The 13,971-nt window shown below is 53.2% G+C and overlaps 2 protein-coding genes across 3 annotated transcripts in view; both read left to right on the top strand.

The window, feature by feature from the left end:
- TSPAN1 (tetraspanin 1) overlaps positions 1 to 13,971 on the top strand; it is a 245,767-nt gene that overhangs the window by 75,616 nt on the left and 156,180 nt on the right. The window lies entirely within an intron of this gene.
- The window catches only part of MAST2 (microtubule associated serine/threonine kinase 2), a 48,777-nt gene that overhangs the window by 30,400 nt on the left and 4,406 nt on the right, over positions 1 to 13,971 (top strand). The window contains exons 17-26 of the mRNA XM_075320188.1: positions 96 to 197; positions 273 to 395; positions 9,659 to 9,768; positions 9,913 to 10,055; positions 10,332 to 10,633; positions 12,336 to 12,551; positions 12,637 to 12,863; positions 12,983 to 13,105; positions 13,310 to 13,446; positions 13,541 to 13,728. Of these exons, the coding sequence (XP_075176303.1) occupies positions 96 to 197; positions 273 to 395; positions 9,659 to 9,768; positions 9,913 to 10,055; positions 10,332 to 10,633; positions 12,336 to 12,551; positions 12,637 to 12,863; positions 12,983 to 13,105; positions 13,310 to 13,446; positions 13,541 to 13,728 (1,671 nt within the window). The remainder of the gene's footprint in view (positions 1 to 95; positions 198 to 272; positions 396 to 9,658; positions 9,769 to 9,912; positions 10,056 to 10,331; positions 10,634 to 12,335; positions 12,552 to 12,636; positions 12,864 to 12,982; positions 13,106 to 13,309; positions 13,447 to 13,540; positions 13,729 to 13,971) is intronic.

Raw genomic sequence — 13,971 nt, 5'->3', positions numbered from 1 at the left:
GTCAGCATGTAGGGTCAGCTATCACAGCGTTCTGCTTTGTGGCTTCTTCCATTACTGCTGCAATCGCCGTAATTCTGCCTTTCTTTTTGGCCCAGATGAGATTGTGTGGCCCGACGGGGAAGAGGCTCTGCCGTCCGACGCTCAGGATCTGGTCTCCAACCTCCTCCGACAGAGCCCCCTGGAACGGATGGGAACGGGTGCGCATCTTTCTGCCCTCGCAGTATCATTTTCTCCTCACACGAGCCCGCTGTCTGAACGTTATGCTCTTATAGGTGGAGCGTACGAGGTGAAGCAGCACCGATTCTTCAAGGATCTGGACTGGAACGGGCTGCTCCGGCAGAAGGCAGAGTTCATTCCCCAGCTGGAATCGGAGGACGACACCAGCTATTTTGACAGTAAGAAATAAAGTTCATGGTTCTAGTTAACTCTGAAGTTTACACCCTTAGTGAGCATCAATGCGTCTCTTTACTGAGCTGAGATATAAGTGACTTGTCTCGCCTGACGGGTGACAATGCCAGAGGTGCTATACACCCGGCTGCATCAGTCACCATCGCTGCGAGCAGCCATCATGGCCATGATGCTGCTATCCATAGCGACTATGGCATCTACATGGTTAAGTGAGGGGGCTCCCACCGGGATCATGATTGTGTGGTCCTGATGGTTGCCATGGTAATCCAGTGCCCAATAATGGACTGGGAGTCTGCCGACTATAATGGCCAGCAACATTTAGGTGGTAAAAGTAACTTTTTACTTTCCTATCTTGCCACTTTACCTTAATTCCTGAAAAGCAGCTGAAGGGTTAATGAACGACCTGGCAGAAATTGTGAATATATTGTGGGGGCTGCTGTTAATATGGTCTCGCTTTGGGGGAGATTTCCAAAATATTCGTTTTCCAAGGTAAACTCAAAACTGAATAGGGCTAAAAAAAATGTTTTCTAAATTTCCTTGAAAAGAGAAAATTCTGCTACAGCCGAACATCAAACCCCATAAGAACGGGTGTTATGACGGCTCGGGGGACACGTCCGGAGGTAAGGGAAAATGAGGCCGAGGTAGAAAATCGCTACGTAAGAGCGGGTGTGACACCGGCACGGGGACGATGCCCAGAGGAAGGGGACAATCAGGCCGAGGTAGAAAATCGCTACATCTAACAACATTTGTCACCTATCGAACTAAATTTACCATTACCATAAACTACAATGTGTCACTAAAAACACGAATTGTATGGAGTGTTTGTCAGCCCTCCCCCCTCCAGGACTCTTCCTCCGGTGTGCCCGACACCCCGCCCTGATCAATGCAAGCCATCCAATAGAAGAAGAAGAAGAAATGGCTCCAAGGAAGGTCCGCTAGAAAACTTTCATTTTATTCCATTTTTTAGTATAAAAATTCAATACAGACATGGGGGGGGGGGACTGCCGATGCATTTGCGCTCTTCTCAAAGACTTGCTGGATCTGTAGACTTTTCCAGAAAGTTTAAATACTAGACAACATCCAATAAAAGCAAAGTGTGGAAAGATCATGAGTGACAAAAAAAAAAGAGACCCCCCCCCCCCCAATCCCCTATCCCCAGTATGTAGACGCTGAACATTCAGCAGTGAGGTATGGTCGCTTTACGTAAATTGAGGCCGCTGGGAAATCTGGAATCCAGATTAAGAATCCACAACGCCTCCCTGGTTAACAAGATTATTTTGATATCACCACCTCTTGGCAGATTACAGTATTCACTTAGAAGTAAGGGGTACTTCTCACATTGCGAGATCGCTGCTGAGTCACAGGTTTTGTAACGTACCGGTGACCTCATCAGCGATCTCGCTGTGTGTGACACTAAGCAGCAACCTGGCCCAGGCTGTGAAATCGCTGATCGTTACACACTGTTAATTTTTTTGCTCGTTGGTCTCCTGCTGTGCAGCACACATCGGCGTGTTTGACTGCGGGAGACCAACGAGCACCGACTCTGTGTAAGCGGCGTACGCTGGTAACCAGGGTAAATATCGGGTAACTAAGCAAAGCGCTTTGCTTGGTTACCCGATATTTACCCTGGTTACCAGCCTACACGCTTACAGGCTGCCAGCGCTGGCTCCCTGCACACGTAGCCAGGGTACACATCGGGTCACTAAGCAAAGCGCTTTGCTTAGTTACCCGATATTTACCCTGGTTGCCAGCGTACACTGCTAAGTGCTGGCTCCCTGCACACGTAACCAGGGTAAATAAAATATCGGGTAACTAAACAAAGAGCTTTGCTTAGTAACCTGATGTGTACCCTGGCTACGTATGCAGGGAGCCAGCGCTAAGCGGTGTATACTGGTAACCAGGGTAAATATCGGGTAACCAAGCAAAGCGCTTTGCTTAGTTACCCGATATTTCATTATCGTTCCTATGGGAGACCCAGACATTGGGTGTATAGCTTCTGCCTCCGGAGGACACACAAAGTACTACACTCAAAAGTGTAGCTCCTCCCTCTGAGCTTATACACCCCCTGGAGAACCAGATCTAGCCAGTTTATCGCTTTGTGTTCAGGAGGCATACATCCACACATGCATTCTCATCTGATTTTTCATTTTTGGAAAGAGTTTGAAGAAAAGCGGGTCCAGGCCTGGACCCCCGGCATGTCCCTTCTCACCCCACTGTGTCGGCGGTGCTGTTAAGGTTGATTCCAAGGCTGGAGCCTTCCATGCCATGCTCCTTCACCATCCCTCTGGCTCTGGCTTGAAGTGGGAGCCAGCACGGTTATCCATGCTTGGCAGGAGACCGGTCTCCATCCGCAGCCCTTCAGGATCCTGCTGGACCGGAGCACACGCCCCCAGGGACTTGGAACCCTGCGTCTCAGCAAGCTAAGTACCTGAGACGTTTATATATGGGGGTCCCTTGTACTTTACTGTTGGGGAGAGTGTGCTGAGTGTTTTTTGTGACATTTCCGGCGGATTCTCTGGCTGTCGCCTGAGAACCGCACCGGTGGTGCCTGCGCTCCGGCCGCACCGCTCAAATTTAGGCCCCGGCTTCGCCGGAGGCCTACTTTCGGTTTCACTGCCCTCGCATGTCATTCATGCAGAGGGACAGTGCGGCTCCGCCCAGCGGCCGTTCTACACAGGGGAGAGACACTCCTCACTGAGTTCAGGTCTCCTCCCCTGTAGGTCTCTATGGCCCTCCAGATCCCGCTCTCAGAGTGAGTCCCGCCCCCTCTCTTCACTCCGGCGCCATTTTCTCAGCGTTCTTCCCTGCGATCAGCGCTCGCTGCAGCATCCCTGCTGAGGTGCTTGGGAGTCCGGGCTTTGGGATCTGGAGGGCACACATACCGCTCCAACGGTCTGGTAAGCCACAACCTCCGGTTGTGGACCTTCTGTATATACTCTCTGGGGCTCCTTCTGCCTGAGCCCCCACTTCAGCAGCATGTCTCACACGAGGAGCAAGGCTCCAAAGCTGTATTCAGTTTGAACTGCATGTAAGCTCCTACTGCCTGAACCGAGCACCTATCCACATTGTGATGCCTGCTCTAACCTGACGATGCCTCAGCCTGGAATCTTCCCCCCAGTGGTCTCTCAGGCTGCTCCGTCCCTGTGGCTGAACCCCCGGCTTGGGTAGAATCCTTTTCTAGGTCTATCTCCCAGTCTTTTGCCGATTCCATGGGACAGCTGTCCAGGACTTTGCTGAACATTCATCAGCCCCCTTCACAGGGTGCTTCTGCTGCTAGGGCTCTCTCAGCGGAGCTCACAGAGGATTCATCATCTGGTCCCAGACCCCGTCCTCCTAAAAGGAGACGTAGGGCTCCCTCTCCTTCCTCGTCCCGCGGCTCTGATTCAGTAGCTGACTCGCAGGACGAGGAGGATGCCTTTACAGGGGGCTCGGAGGCTAACTCCATGTGCCCCATTGATCTGTCCGAAAGTGACTCAGATGTTAGTGATTTGATTGCGTCCATTAATTCTGTACTGGATCTCAATCCGCCAGTATCAGAGGAGCAACCCTCTCTGGCAGAAAAACACCAGTTTACCTCGCCTAAGAGGACAAAGAGTGTGTTCTTTAACCACTCCAGTTTTCAGGCCGCTGTGTCCAAGCCTAGGGCCTGTCCTGACAAACGCTTCCCAAAGCGTGGTTCTGATGACCGGTTTCCATTTCCACCTGAGGTGGTCAAGGAGTGGGCTCATTCACCAAAGGTAGACCCTCCGGTGTCTAGGCTATCAGCCCGGACCGTTGTATCAGTGGCTGATGGCACCTCTCTTAAGGATTCCACTGACCGCCAGGTCGACCTTCTGGCCAAATCTGTATATGAGGCGGCAGGGGCCTCGTTCTCCCCAACTTTTGCAGCAGTGTGGGCTCTCAAAGCCATCTCTGCTTCTCTAGAGGAGATGCATTCCCTCGCCAGGGAATCTATGCCCGAAATGGTTGCTTTAACTTCCCAAGCTTCAGCTTTTTCATCCTATGCCATGTCTGCCATGCTGGAGGCTTCTCACCGCACTGCGGTGGCTTCGGCTAATTCCCTCGCTATCCGCAGGATCCTGTGGCTTCGAGATTGGAAGGCAGATGCTTCCTCGAAGAAGTTCCTTGCTGGACTCCCTTTTGCTGGGTCCAGGCTGTTCGGTGAACAGCTGGATGAAATTATTAAGGAGGCTACTGGCGGGAAGAGTACTTCCATGCCACAAACCAAAACCAGGAAACCTGTCCAGGGTAGGAATCAGTCGAGGTTTCGTTCCTTTCGTTCCTCCAACTGGTCGTCCTCTAAGCCCTCGGCCTCGTCCACTAACTCAGCCAAGGACCAAAAATCCAGCTGGCGCACAAAAGCGCGTCCACAGAAGACCGCAGGAGCTGCTGCCACTAAGGCAGCCTCCTCTTGACTATCTGTCCGCGCCAGCAACGTCCTTAGTCGGTGGCAGGCTCTCCCACTTTGGCAACGTGTGGTTTCAACACGTCTCCGATCAGTGGGTGCGGGATATCATCTCCCACGGCTACAGGATAGAATTCTCTTCCAGCCCGCCAAACAGATTTTTTCTGTCAACTCCCCCCTGCTCCAAGGCCGCCGCCTTCTCTCAGGCCGTGGCATCCTTGCAGGCCAACGGAGTAATTGTACCGGTTCCCGTCCGGGAACGGTTCAGAGGTTTCTACTCAAATCTCTTCCTAGTTCCCAAAAAGGACGGTTCCTTCCGGCCCATCCTGGATCTCAAGCTTCTCAACAAGCATGTTCAGGTGCGGCATTTTCGCATGGAGTCTCTGCGATCAGTCATTGCCTCAATGACCCAAGGGGATTTCCTGGCATCCATCGACATCAGAGATGCCTATCTGCACGTGCCAATTGCAGTTTCACACCAGCGTTGGCTACGTTTTGCAATCGGAGAGGAACATTTCCAATTCGTGGCTCTCCCCTTCGGGTTAGCCACGGCCCCTCGGGTATTCACCAAGGTCATGGCAGCAGTGGTTGCGGTTATGCACCTCCAGGGGTTGGCAGTGATTCCTTACCTGGACGACCTTCTAGTCAAGGCTTCATCCAGCGCAGACTGTCTGCGGAGTGTCTCGCTCACTCTCGCCACTCTAGCCCAATTCGGGTGGCTTGTCAATCTGCCCAAATCCACTCTGACTCCGACCCAGAGGATCACGTACCTAGGGATGCAGTTTGAGACTCTGCCGGCACTTGTGAAGCTGCCCTTAGTCAAACAGCAGTCCCTCCAACTGGCGGTGCGCTCTCTGCTGAGGCCCCGCCGTTTTTCCATCAGGCACCTGATGCAGGTGCTGGGTCAGATGGTGGCGTCAATGGAGGCTGTTCCGTTTGCCCAGTTCCATCTGCGTCCTCTGCAGCTGGACATTCTCCGCTGTTGGGACAAGCGGCCTTCCTCCTTGCACAGGCTAGTGGCTCTGTCGCCACAGACCAGGAGCTCTCTTCAGTGGTGGCTTCGGCCCCTCTCTCTGTCTCAGGGGCGCTCCTTCCTGGCCCCGTCCTGGGTGATCCTCACCACGGATGCCAGTCTATCCAGCTGGGGAGCGGTATGTCTCCACCACCGAGCGCAGGGCACTTGGACTCCGTCCGAGTCAGCCCTCTCGATCAATGTGCTGGAAACCAGAGCTGTGCTTCTAGCTCTCCTAGTCTTTCACCACCTGTTGGCGGGCAAGCACATCCGAGTCCAGTCAGACAACGCGACAGCGGTTGCCTACATCAATCACCAAGGCGGGACACGCAGCCGCCTGGCAATGTTGGAGGTTCAACGCATCCTTCAATGGACGGAGGACTCCAAGTCCACCATATCCGCAGTACACATCCCAGGCGTGGAAAACTGGGAAGCAGATTATCTCAGCCGTCAAACCATGGACAGTGGCGAGTGGTCCCTGCATCCGGCAGTGTTTGAGTCAATCTGCCGCAAGTGGGGCACTCCGGACGTGGACCTAATGGCATCCCGTCACAACAACAAGGTTCCGGTTTACGTGGCTCGCTCCCACGATCCTCAGGCCTTTGCAGCGGACGCTCTGGTTCAGGACTGGTCCCAGTTTCATCTGTCCTACGTGTTTCCCCCTCTAGCTCTCTTGCCCAGAGTTCTGCGCAAGATCAGATTGGAGGGCCGTCGAGTCATCCTCATTGCTCCGGACTGGCCCAGGCGAGCTTGGTACCCAGACCTGCTCCATCTGTCCGTAGAGGTGCCGTGGCATCTTCCGGACCGTCCAGACCTTCTCTCCCAAGGTTCGTTTTTCCGCCAGAATTCTGCGGCTCTCAGGTTGACGGCGTGGCTCTTGAGTCCTGGATCTTGACGGCTTCTGGGATCCCCCCTGAAGTCATCTCCACTATGACTCGGGCCCGTAAGTCTTCCTCTGCCAAGATCTATCACAGGACTTGGAAGATTGTCCTGTCCTGGTGTCGCTCTTCCGGCCATTCTCCTTGGCCTTTTTCCTTGCCGACCCTTCTGTCTTTTCTACAGTCCGGTCTGCAGCTAGGACTATCCCTCAACTCTCTCAAGGGACAAGTCTCAGCTTTGTCAGTTCTGTTCCAGCGGCGTATCGCCCGGCTAGCTCAGGTCCGCACCTTCATGCAAGGTGCGTCTCACATCATCCCGCCTTACCGGCGGCCCTTGGATCCCTGGGACCTCAATTTGGTTCTCACGGTTTTGCAGAAACCCCCCTTTGAGCCTCTTAGGGAGGTTTCTTTGTTTCGTCTTTCTCAGAAGGTGGTCTTTCTAGTGGCCATAACTTCCCTCAGGAGAGTCTCTGATTTAGCTGCGCTCTCTTCGGAGTCACCTTTTTTGGTTTTTCATCAAGACAAGGTGGTTCTCCGTCCGACTCCGGACTTCCTCCCCAAGGTGGTTTCTCCTTTCCACCTTAACCAGGACATTACCCTACCTTCCTTTTGTCCGGCTCCTGTTCATCGCAAGCGTTGCATACTCTGGATCTGGTGCGGGCGCTCCGGATCTGTGTGTCTCGCACTGCTGCTCTTAGGCGGTGCACCTCTCTTTTTGTGCTAACCACAGGTCGGCGTAAGGGCCTCTCTGCTTCTAAGCCGACCTTAGCCCGTTGGATTAGGTCAACCATTTCGGATGCCTACCAGTGTTCTCAGGTGCCTCTCCCGCCGGGGATCAAGGCACACTCGACCAGAGCTGTCGGTGCCTCTTGGGCTTTCAGGCACCAGGCTACGGCTCAGCAAGTCTGTCAGGCTGCCACTTGGTCTAGCCTGCATACCTTTTCAAAGCACTACCAAGTGCATGCTCATGCTTCTGCAGATGCGAGCTTGGGCAGACGCATCCTTCAGGCGGCTGTCGCCCACTTGTGAAGTTAGGCTCCGCCTACTTCTCAGTTTTTCTGTTTATTCCCACCCATGGACTGCTTTGAGACGTCCCAATGTCTGGGTCTCCCATAGGAGCGATAAAGAAAAAGAGAATTTTGTTTACTTACCGTAAATTCTTTTTCTTATAGTTCCGTATTGGGAGACCCAGCACCCTCCCTGTTGCCTGTTGGCAGTTTCTTGTTCCGCGTGTTATCACCGGCTGTTGTCGTAGACAGAGGCTCCGGTTGTTCCGGTTCTTGCTCTGTTTTTACTTGTGGGTGGCTATTCTCCTTCAGCTTTTGCACTAAACTGGCTAGATCTGGTTCTCCAGATGGTGTATAAGCTCAGAGGGAGGAGCTACACTTTTGAGTGTAGTACTTTGTGTGTCCTCTGGAGGCAGAAGCTATACACCCAATGTCTGGGTCTCCCAATACGGAACTATAAGAAAAAGAATTTACGGTAAGTAAACAAAATTCTCTTTTTACCCTGGTTACCAGCGTACACCGCTTAGCGCTGGCTCCCTGCACACGTAACCAGGGTAAATATCGGGTAACTAAGCAAAGCGCTTTGCTTAGTAACCCGATATGTACCTTGGCTACCAAGTGGAGCGTCGCTGGTGACTGGTCACTGGTGAGATCTGCCTGATTGACAGCTCACCAGCAACCATGTAGCGACGCACCAGCGATCCTGACCAGGTCAAATCGTGGTCGGAATCGCTGGTGCGTCGTTTAGTGAGACGGTACCCTAAGTTGTCTGGTGATCATGCCGTGTGATGGAGGGTTTTACCACAGCAGAAATGCAATGTGTTGTTTGGTGATCTCTTCTGTTGTGTGAGGACAGTGCAGACACGGCCGTCTGTAGGAGCCGCGCAGTCTTCCTTGTGTGATCACTTCTATAGGTAAGAATTCTCTACATTTCTCTGCAGGTTGTGAGTTACAGAACAGCATCAATGAACCCCATTCCCAGAAATAAACATGACTAGAAAGATTTGGGGCATAACTCAGGTTTCGGAACTCACTATTATTTTGAACACAACTGTATGTGAGCTGAAGACAGCATGCTGCAAGGGTTAAAACCTTGAATTCCTGGCTGCCGGTCTTGACAAAGTCCAATGTGTTGTTTATTTGCTATGTTTGCCTAACCAGCAGAACTTCTCATTGCTTGGACTACAATGTCACAGAATGGCAGTCCAGCACGGCCCCTCTTGTGATTGACATCTCACTGTCTATGTACAATCTCTATATGGAGATCACTCACTGGTGTGAGTGATAGCAGCACTCTCAGCTCTGCTACACACCGCAGTCCAGCACGACCCCTCCTGTGATTGACACCTCGCTGATCTCTATACGGAGCCTATTGTGGGCGAAGACGCCACTCTCAGCTCTGCTACATGACTAAAGCTAACAATCCTGACTATCAGAACAGCTGCAGCCAGTAATCTAAGTGACACACCATTAGATTCTGGGTCTTATTGCCTTCATGGTGCTCTCAGATGACATAGCAAAAACCTGCTGACAGATTCCCTTTTTAATGTTTCTGATAATTTTCCTTCTAAAGGAAGCCGTCGCCATGCACATGGAGAGCTGCTCTAACGTTATACGGGGGTCCGATCCCATCCACTCAACTGTCCCCCATAGCTGTCAAACTATGACCTACTTCCTGGTTCTGTGGAGTCACATGGCTTATCACATGATCCCTCTCAGCCAGTCAACCTCTTTAAAATGATCCCTTTCACAGCTGCTGACTGGCTCAGAGGAATCATGTGACACACCATGTTACTACTGTCCTCTTTGCCAATTTGTGGCCATTTAGCGGATGCCGTTGCCCTAACATTCGGTAACGATTAATTTGTCTGCTGTCTGAGCATGAGATGAGTTGTTGTACGGTGTGGGGGGCCATGGTGTATCATCTGTCGGCTGTTTTATCCCACAGCTCGCTCCGAGCGCTATCATCACCTGGACTCTGAGGAAGACGATGATACCAATGATGAAGATCATGTAGAGATTAGACAGTTCTCTTCCTGCTCCCCGAGATACAGCAAGGTATGTCAGAGCATGCTGGGAGTAGTAGTTATCAGCCCCTTTTATCTGCTGGCTTCTTGCATAGATGATGGTGTCCGTCCGTGTCACTCGCCTTCCCGTCCAGCAGTGATAAACTTTCACTGACACTGATGTCTCCCCCTGTAGGTCTACAGCAGCATGGAGCGACTGTCCATTCATGAAGAGAAGACGCCGCCGCCAACAAAACGCAGTCTCAGCGATGAAAAGGACGACAAGCTAGAAGGCCTGAAAAGCCGAGACCGCAGCTGGGTGCTCGGATCCCCCGAAATGTAAGTGTCTATGCCGAGGACCACACTGGGGTCACTGCCCTCCAGAAACGCTGCCTCCCTTGACCACAGGCTGTGTGAGGTACTGCCGCCGAGCTGTGCCCTGGTCTGGCGAACGCCCCAGCAATCATCGGGTAATAATCTCAGGTGTCCTCTCGGCCCGGGGTGCACGTTTATGGGCTTTGTGATGTGATTGCTGACACTTCTTGTGTCGCTTGTCCCGAGTTCTCGTTTTAATTGTGATGTCTGGCTGCTCTTAATCTACATTTGTGCATTTAGTCTCCGCAAGCGTCTCTCTGCTTCCGAGTCCTCGCACACGGAGAGTGACTCCAGCCCGCCACTCACAGTACGCAGGCGCTGCTCAGGGCTGGTGGACGTGCCACGCTTCGCCATCTCCTCAGAAGAGGAGTCACAGAAGAAACTACTTCATCAGGAAAATACATCCACACCAACCATCTTTTCCCGAGAAGGATGCGTCCTGCAGCAACCGGTGGAGCGGGAGCTGAAATTGGATGAAGAGTTATTGCCGAGCACACCGTCCTCAACAGTCAGCAATGTCAGCAGCTCCACCACACTAACTGGTACGTCTCACTGGCTCATCTACTCCTCCACTGTGAGCCTGGTGCCAGGTGAGAAGGTGAGACCTGGTGTGGAGTCTGAGGAGTGGCCTGGGGTGGGTCCAGTGCTAGCTTGGTGCCAGGTTAGGCCTAGTGTGGGAGAGGAGTGGGTCTGGGCTGGTGCTAGTCTGCTTTAAGATGATGACTGTTGAGGGGTCTGAGGAAAAGCCTGACGCAGGGCCAATGAGAGCCTAGGGCTAGGTGAGGCCCGGTGTGAGGTTTGAGGAGAGACCTGGTGCTCGGTGAGACCTGGCATGGGATCTGAGGAGAAGCCTGGGGCGGGGCTGGTATGAACCTGCTGCTAGGTGAGACCCGGTGTGGGGTCTCGGGCAAGGCTGGTGCTAGGTGAGGCTCAATGTTGGGTTTGAGGAGAGGCCTCTGGGGTGGGGCCGGTGCGAGCATATTGGGAAGTGAGGCCCGTTGTTGGGTCTGAGGAGAGACCTGGGGCGGGGCATGAGCTAGCCTGGTTTTAGGTGAGGCCCGCTGTTGAGTCTTAGGAGAGGCCGGGGGTGTGGCTGATGTGAGCCTGGTGCTAGGTGAGGCCTGGTGTGGGGTCTGAGGAGAGGTTAGGGTCAGGGCTTGAGCTAGCCTCATTTTAGGTGATGGCCGGTGAGGGGTCTGAGGAAAAGCCTGGGGCGGGGCTGATGTGAGCCTAGGGCTAGGTGAGGCCAGGTGTGGGGTGTGAGGAGAAGCTTGGTGCTAGGTGAGACCTGGCGTGGGCTCTGAGGAGAGGCCTGGAGCGGGGCTGGTACGAGCCTGTTGCTAGGTGAGGCCCGGTGAGGTGTCTGAGTAGAGGACTGGGTCAATGCCGTAGGTAGCCCGGTTTTAGGTGAAGCCCGGTGAGGGTCTGAGGAAAATCCTGGGACGGGGCCGATGCAAGGCTAGGTGAGGCCAGGTGTGGGGTCTCGGGAGAGGCATGGTGCTAGATGAGGCCAGTGCCAAGGCAAGCCTGATACTAGCTGAGGCCCAGTGTGGAATCTTAGGAGAGGCCTGTGGCGAGGCTGGTGCGAATCTGGTGTTAGGTGAGGCCTGGTGTGGGGTCTGAGGAGAGGCCTGTGGTGGGGCTGGTGCAAGCCTGGTGCTAGGTGAAACCTGAGGCGAGCCTGGTACTAGCTGAAGCCCAGTGTGGGGTCTGAGGATAGGCCTCTGGGGTGGGGCCGGTGTGAGCCTAGTGCGAAGTGAGGCCCGGTGTTGGGTCTGAGGAGAGGCCTCTGGGGTGGGGACAGTGCGAGCCTGGTGATAGGTGAGGCCCGGTGTGAGATCTGAGATGCCTGGGGTGGGGCCAGTACGAGCCTGCTGCTAGGTGAGACCCGGTGTGGGATCTGAGGAGAAGGCCTAGTGCTAGGTGAGACCTTGTGTGGGCTCTGAGGCTATGCCTGGGGCGGGGCTGGTATGAGCCTGCTGCTAGGTGAGGCCCATTGTGGGGTCTGAGGAGAGGACTGGGTCAGGGCCGCAGCAAGTCTGGTTTTAGGTGATGTCCAGTGAGGGGTCTGGGGAAAAGCCTGAGGCGGGGCTAATGCGAGCTTAGGGCTAGGTGAGGCCCGGTTTTGGGTCTGAGGAGAAACCTGGGGCGAGGGCGGTGCGAGTCTGAAGCGGGACCCAGGTAAAGTGCTTCCAATAAACCTGTTCTTCGTTGTCGCTCAGTATTTACTGTTCTGATCCACAGCGGGCAGCATGACTGACATTTCTGATCAGAGCCCAGACATCATATCCACGGACACCCCACACATCACTACTCCAAAAGCCACCAGTGATCTTGCGGTGAGGAGAGCCCGCCATCGGTTGCTTTCGGGGGACTCCATTGAAAAGCGCCCTTCTAGACCGATCAATAAAGTCATCAAATCTGCCTCAGCCACCGCCCTGTCGCTGATGATCCCTTCTGGTAGGGATGTTGCTTACACTGGAACGGCGTTGTGTCATCTGCAGTACAGCGCAGCACATTCACTGTCACGTGTTCATTTCCACAGATCACCACATGTGTTCTCCCCTTGTTAGTCCCATGTCTCCACACTCTCTGTCCTCCAATCCATCGTCAAGAGACTCGTCCCCTAGCAGAGATTTCTCCCCTGCGGTTGTCCACCTGAAGCCTCCTATACTCATCCATCGTGCAGGGAAGAAGTATGGATTCACCCTGAGAGCCATCCGTGTCTACATGGGTGAGAGCGACATCTACACCGTGCAGCACATGGTCTGGGTGAGTAAATCCTGTGTTGTGCTATTTTAAAAGACACCTGCTGATGCATCTCTTCTTCTGTATGTTCTCCGTGGGCGGCCGACTTATATATATACTCAGAGCTTGTGCTTTCTGCTCAGCATGTGGAAGAGGACGGTCCTGCTCACGAGGCTGGTTTACGACAAGGCGACCTGATCACTCATGTGAATGGGGAGCTGGTGCATGGACTGGTCCATACGGAGGTGGTGGAGCTAATCCTGAAGGTATTGAATCCTCACATCACATCGCTCTTCCAGGGGTCTCTGCCTTCAACATCACTGACATCTTTTCTTCCTCTGGGGCTCACGCACATTACCTTTCCTCCCTAGTGCTCCTGAGCCCTGTCATTTATCTGTCTTGTTCTACCATCACTGGTCTCTCCTGGAGGAGTACACATTTTTCTCTTGACTTTTTTTTTTCTTTTTCAGAGTGGGAATAAAGTTTCCATATCAACCACCCCATTTGAGAACACTTCAATTAAAGTTGGACCAGCGCGGAAAGCGAGTCACAAGTCAAAGATGGCACGACGCAGTAAGAAGAATAAAACGAAGGACGGGCAAGAGAGGCAAGTAAACATCTCAATCAGTTATGGTTGACTTCAGCAGCCTCTCAGTCTTATCTCTGGGAACCTTGTAATCTGGTGGTTTTATATTCCCCAGTAAGAAGAAGAGCTCACTTTTCCGCAAGATCACAAAGCAGGCCTCGCTTCTGCACACCAGCCGCAGCCTGTCTTCTCTGAACCGCTCGCTGTCATCTGGAGAAAGCGTATCGGGGTCTCCCACGCACGTCTTGTCTCCTCGCTCTCCGACTCAGAGTTACAGGGCCACCCCAGATCCTGCACAGTCGGGTGAGATCCTCTGCAGGAACATTCACAGTCTTTGACTTGTCCTTCAGCAAGTGTGTTAGTGATTCGTTACTGGCATGTGGGTGACTTGATGAAAATTAACAGGTTTATTAATGCTGCAGCAATCTCTGCTCTCCGATGATCTGTAGTCTTTATTTTCAGAATTACTGACATTCTCCATCCTGGAGTTTAGGGGGCCCAAACTTCGCAGAGCTCCACTTTAATGTACGGTGTCCCTTTATAACA

This window comes from Anomaloglossus baeobatrachus, chromosome 8, assembly GCF_048569485.1.
Source record: "Anomaloglossus baeobatrachus isolate aAnoBae1 chromosome 8, aAnoBae1.hap1, whole genome shotgun sequence".
NCBI lineage: Eukaryota > Metazoa > Chordata > Amphibia > Anura > Aromobatidae > Anomaloglossus > Anomaloglossus baeobatrachus.
Note: the sequence above shows the minus strand (reverse complement) of the source record. Positions and strands in the feature narration are given on the sequence as shown.